Genomic DNA, 6,047 nt, shown 5'->3' with positions numbered 1-6,047 from the left:
AGAAAACACTTTCCAAAAAAAGATGTGATGTTCCTTCGTTACTACAGTATGACACATAGCAACGTAATAATAACGGATTTTTGCTGACATAAATAAACATTTCTTAATAGTCTAAAAATTTTCAATCTAACCTTTTTCTTCCAGAGTACATGGTTTTTTCTATTCCTTCCAAACGTTGATTCTAACAATTGAAACAGTTTCGTTCAAACCCTGCCCTTGCTCGTCTTGTCTATTGCCTCTCTTCGCAGTCTCTCAGCCCCGCACATTAACGCGGCTTACCGGTATGAGAGAGGCTGATAAAGATCCGCAAATGTGGTAGTGCGGACCCTTTCCCCTCCCTCTATCTCCCACCCACTAGCCTTTTCCCAATGGCAGCAAAAACGTGCTAGGGAGGGGGTACCTATTTGCTGTGGCACCGTGTGGAAAATAACGTGACTTTGCACCCATCCGACATCCGTTTCCTCCGTTCCCACCGCTGCTCCTTCCACACACACACACACACGATCACGTTTCACCCAACAACCCACACTATGGTCGCAGCCGATCGTTCACTGCTACTGAGTAGGGTAGGCATACCAACTGGGTAGTGCGAAATCATTCATTCCTCGCGTGTGACCGCGTGTCACGCCATAGCGGCCGCTCCACTAGGCGGTCGGAGTAGAGGAAGGGGGGAGGGGGATATGATGGTTTGGCTGGCGGCGAAGAACGAGAACTGCAGGAACACCGAATCTCGCCCCGGAATGCACTCACTCGTCCTCGGCCTGTCTAGCCAACGGAAACAAAAAGGGTGTTTCATCGCGCTCCATATGTTTCGCGTACGTTTCTGGCAGGCGGAAACGAAATGCGGCAAAGCGGAATGCTTTTGCTGCGCTGGCCCCGCGTCTCGCCACCGTTTGCACGCGATCACGTGGACACGCTTCCGAGGCCACCTGCGCCGGGTGGTTATGTGGTAGCAAAGTAAGATACCGCGGTAAAAGGTCAACGGTAACGTTGCATGGTTCTGGGTTTACTGTGCGTGGGAGCTTGATTATAGGGCGTATGGTGGAAGCCTCAATGTGCCTCACTGTTGCAAACCCTACACCGTCTAAATGTGGATATTTAATCATAATCTTGAATGAAATTCCACAAGATACCGAATTGCTGGTTGAACTTTTTTCTTTCGGAACCATGGAGGTGAGCGAACCACGTGCTTGCACGTGGCAATACTGCACACAGTTTCCTCGTGGTGTGTCACGGGATTTTTGCAGCACACAAAGAAGTAGACAAACACTCTCTAACACACCGTCCATCGCTATCGTCGGTCGCAGTCTGGTGTCCGGTGAGTCAGCGAATTAATTCCGCGCCCCGTTAGCGTTGGATGCATTCCACTGTCTGTGTCTGTCCAGCCCATCACCTGATATCACCTGATCAAACGCGGTAATGTGATTGATGATCCTTTGTTCCGCACGCAGTATGGTAATGACGCTCTGGCTGGTTTTATATTTCTGTGTTTCTCCTGCCGGTATTTGATTTACTTATTTTGATGTGATATGTTTCATCAACCACTTGCTTTAATCGCCGCTCAATCATGCAGCGCACCTGAAAAGCCCCCGGCCAAGCGCTATCTTATCGACGCTTTGTGCGGATTTCGTTCCGAACTGACCGCATCAATCGTGCACCCAGCCAGCTTGGTATTTGTTTTAGTGATGCGTTTTTTCCCCCTAACACTAGATGAGATGTATTTCACGTTCGTGTTTCGTCAAATATGGTTGCGGGTGCAGCACACAAGCACTAGAACACGGCAGAGCATCAGCAAACGACCGATTGAACGACCGATAACGCGCACCGTTACCGATGCCGTGTCGATGGGTTAGGGTTGAACATGAAGGGTAAACAGAAGAACCTTCCTCAACCGGATCGAATATCACGTTCGTGTCCCTTGTGGAGTGTAACGTTTCCCAACCCCTGTGGCCGGCCCTATCACGTGCCCGCGTGATTGGCCCGACGGGTTCTCAGGCTCTCTGACTCGGCGATGGATTACGCGACCGCGGGTGGATGATAAGAGAGTGAGGGAGCTGCCCGGGAGCACCCAGTCGGCACACCGTCAATTTTACCAACGAAGATGTTGCCCCGTAAAACCATCTTGCACATTGCACTAACCGTAGGCGGGGAAGAGGAAGTGGCGCACGTTTGACATTTGAAATTGCGCACCGGCAGCGAAAACGTGCTCCTCCATCGTGGTGCCGACAGGTGCACCAGCCATGAAGTAACTACTCGAACAGCTCGTTTGTGTTACACTCGAGACATTTTGGGTTTGACATCTCGGATAGGAGTGGATTTGATCGATTTAGGTAACTTTTAATAGCTTCTACCTGTAAATAAATGCATGTATTGTAATCACCTAACAGAACCGGATTGGATATTTGGAGCGAAGTGATGTTGTGCTCGCCCTGTTTTCTGCAACCAGGATCTTGATGGAGGCGCGTTCCCTGCGGACGGTTGTCTGTTGTCGACCGGCGAACGTGAAGGGGCGAAAAACAAGGAAACTGTGGCCCGCACTTCACAACAAAGCGAAACATGATGGGTAGGAAGCATGGACGACATGGGGCAGTAAAAAAACAGAAAAACAACAGCAACAACCCAGACACTTCGTAGTCCCAGCCAAGCACGTGTACGCGACGCGAGCTGATCGTGCGTTCGGCTTCATTGTGGTGCTGTTGGGTGAGTTTCAGCCGATCCTACCCATGGGAGAGGGGGTTATAAACCGAAACGAAGCGAAAAAAAAGCAGGAGAAACAAAACAGCTACAGCAATCGCGGTGCCGTTCGCCAAACACGTTTCTTTCAATGTCACGGAATGTCATTTACCTTCCCGGTTGTGTTAAAAAGTGGTTTCCTACCGGTACCGCGAGCGCCTGAACGAGCTGTAACGTTGAGGGTGTCTTCGGTTGGAAGGAGCTCGTGCAAAATGCCAATCTCCCTCGAGCGGCTAACAAAATCAAACAGCCGTAGATCAACGGTTTTCTGGCGGCAAAGAGTTTGCGACAAATGCCAAGTTTCTGATAATTGAAGCTAGCGGTAATGCCATGCCTAATCACTACGAGGCAAAATTATTTTGTACAAAACAATACAATTAAACAATTTCCTTCAGAAGCACCCGCAAAGGAAACCGTTAACCACAAAACTGAATAAAACTTCAACTCCATGTGTACCAAGGCGTACCCAACGCGCGAGCAAACAAATGCGCAGCCGACTATTAATCGCCACAAATGCCGCAAGCAGCAGCACCGTTGCCAACTTCACCCGCAGGAATGGACACACGCAGCGAGCGACTATCTTCAAGTGCGCGTATCGTTTTATTTTGCTGCTCGACACACAGCCGGCGAGATAACCTCACACAAATTCGGCTAAAGTGGCGCGCAGCGGCCATTTTGCAAAGGCTATCAGCAGCTCGAACCCGAAGGGGGTCTCTGATTAGTTCTAGTGCGACCGCAATCTCTGCCCCTGGCTCAAGATGTCTCAGAAGTGGGCCTGTGAGTACGCGTCATCGCTTTCAATCACACGATCACACGATCCACTTGGCGTTCACTGTACACAGACAGTTCTAGAAAATTGTTTCAAACACAGGTACTGGTACTTTGATCATCACTGGGACGATATGATCGATAAAAGTAACCTACCATCCCTCCCCAAGGATTAACAATGTACACTGCGAGAGGGTCGGCAAGGTGCTGGCAGGGCAGGTGAATAACATTACACTAATTATCCGTCACGCTAATGTTCGCACCCCAAACACAGGGAGGGTAAGTGGGAGAAAAATGTATTAAACCATACACTTTCATATGCTAGTTCGATTTCTCGTATATTCTCGTTCCCTCCTAGGTCCATCGTCCCAACAGTTGTGCCAACAGTTCGATAGCGATCAGAGAGGTTCAGCTTTACGTAACGTATCCTACGTACGGGCGGCCAGTTGACGATGGCTTAGCAGCTTAGTGCGCCCAGCCCAGCGCATCGATGGCGGGCGGGATTCTAAGTGCACACGAGGACAAACACTAACATATTCTGTGGACCCACATAGCGAGAGAGTGAGAGATAGAGAGAGATAGAGAGAGTGCTAGGGACAGAGGGAATGGTGCCCGTCTAATGTTACCGGTGTTATGAGACACACTCCACGTGCAACTCCACGTTCCATTAAATAATTCGCCGCTGCCGATGTCTATGTCGTTGAGTATACGTTGGTGGATGGAACTCATCGAACCGGGCCATCGGTAACGTTTTCATTTAGTGGATTAAAATATTCAGTTTTAGCGCAAAGCCTGTATTCAGCAAAAAGCAACAAACAGTCAGAGTCCCTTTTGCTTAAGCTTCAGAAGCACGGCTGGTCACGATGCAGCAAATGTGTGCCTTTGTGTCTAACGATTTTTCCAAATGCCAAATGTCAACCTGAAGGAAGTGGATGGCGTCCTACAGTGTGGTAGCTATTGGGTGGCGTTACACGCTGCCCAACCGACCGGTACCTTGTGCGCTGCCACGTGCACGTGACGTCAACACGGGGTAGACGACACTGCACGACACCGGGCGCTGGTTAGTCAGCTTGAAGTTGGATACTATTTGTTGCCTTGCCTCTTGCAATGCTGCCGTGACAACCGAGATTCCCTCTTTGAAGAGGAATGGATTGAATTCATCCAATATCTCTAGCGCCAACGTACTTAACAGCGATAGCCTTGGGAAATAAGTTTTGGCAGAACAATATCACACCAGTTTTTTACTGTTTGACAGTCAACTCAAGTTATTTGACCACTATATAGTACAATATACCACTATATAGTACACACCAGAAGTTATAGTACAATCATGTTGAGCTCTCGTTTTTTTCTCTCCCTGTCTCTCTCTCTCTCTCTAGAGGTCCTTTCAATTGCAAAAAAATATTGTGGGTGGCTTGTTTTTTCTAACCTACCAATTCCACAATCATTTATATGTTTGTGTCGCTTATCAGTCGCTTCCGTTAGATTTCCACCACGCAACCCGAATGCTTCGACGTTTTTTTTTTCATTATCTGTCAACCTGTAAAGCTTCGACTCAAGGCAGGGTGATATCAGTATTCACGCGAATCTTAAAGTTTCTGCCCACCAAACGTGACCTTCGTGAAGGTCTCCGCTGGGGTGGGTGTGTGAGCGCGCGTTGTTACCTGGCACCGGAGTCTTATCGCCACCGTTATAGCTGATTTCTGTTCACGAGCCAAGGAGCTGCTCCCGGCTGGACACGAGATACGGAGCCCTGTTTGCAAAACACTACACAAGCCCTTTAAGCTTCGGGCGACATGACGCACAACACACGATCATTGTGCCGTGCGGTGTGCTTATCGATTTGAGGTTCACTTCTTCTTCCCACGTCACGTTTGGCCTCTTCGCGGTACCATGCGTCTCCATAATGAAGCCCGTAACCAATACACTCAAATGTAACGTAAGTGTAGACATTTAGTTTAGTTTTCTAGCCAATTCGATGGTTTAAGTTCATTTGCATGTTTTCACATACGTGGGAGCGCAAATGTTACAACTTACTGCCATGCCATAAACATAACCTGATTTGGAATTATGCTGCAAAAAATAGATATTCACATACCCGCAATTTCTTTTCCACACTTCTCTCTGCTAGCTCCATTATGAAAAGTTAATTTATCAACCCACCAAGGTAGAAAATTGCGCATTATCAAGACCTAATTGCTAGAAGAAATTTGATAAAACATGCCGTTCAAATGGTTTAAATTGTCGCCACTAACCTAATGCCATTGGCCATGGCATAGGGAAACTCGGGCAAACATACATATGCTTGTACTGGCTCATATCAATAGCTTGCGTGTGCACACGTTACCATCCCTTATCAGCCACGTACCCCATGGTAAGTTGGGCCGGGCATCCCAGCGTTGCGATTGTGAGCGTCTCAAGTCCGGTCCAGTTTATGGACCGGTTACGCAATGGTTTTGTTCGTTTCTACAAATGAGTTTATTGGGCAATCATGTATAGCTGGTTTATAAAATGCTGCCAGCAAACAGAGATGCAAATACAGGTAT

The 6,047-nt window shown here is 48.2% G+C and overlaps 1 protein-coding gene across 1 annotated transcript; it reads left to right on the top strand.

The window, feature by feature from the left end:
- Positions 1-3,401: 3,401 nt before the first annotated feature.
- Positions 3,402-4,815, top strand: LOC121589541. Its single transcript, XM_041908536.1, has 3 exons — positions 3,402-3,604; positions 3,672-3,780; positions 3,860-4,815. The coding sequence occupies exons 1-3, from the start codon at positions 3,492-3,494 to the stop codon at positions 3,968-3,970; spliced, it is 333 nt and encodes a 110-aa protein (XP_041764470.1). The 5' UTR covers positions 3,402-3,491; the 3' UTR covers positions 3,971-4,815.
- The last annotated feature ends 1,232 nt before the right edge of the window (positions 4,816-6,047 follow it).

This window comes from Anopheles merus, chromosome 2R (genome assembly GCF_017562075.2).
Source record: "Anopheles merus strain MAF chromosome 2R, AmerM5.1, whole genome shotgun sequence".
In the NCBI taxonomy this organism is placed as follows: Eukaryota; Metazoa; Arthropoda; class Insecta; order Diptera; family Culicidae; genus Anopheles; species Anopheles merus.
Note: the sequence above shows the minus strand (reverse complement) of the source record. Positions and strands in the feature narration are given on the sequence as shown.

What these genes read in the sequence shown, in the direction of transcription:
- LOC121589541 (XM_041908536.1), top strand. Translation starts at nt 3,492, where the DNA reads ATGTCTCAGAAGTGGGCCTGTGAGTACGCGTCATCGCTTTCAATCACA. An exon ending in GAAAATTGTTTCAAACACAG is followed by an intron (nt 3,605 to 3,671) that starts GTACTGGTACTT and finishes TCCCTCCCCAAG; the next exon opens with GATTAACAATGTACACTGCG. An exon ending in GCACCCCAAACACAGGGAGG is followed by an intron (nt 3,781 to 3,859) that starts GTAAGTGGGAGA and finishes GTTCCCTCCTAG; the next exon opens with GTCCATCGTCCCAACAGTTG.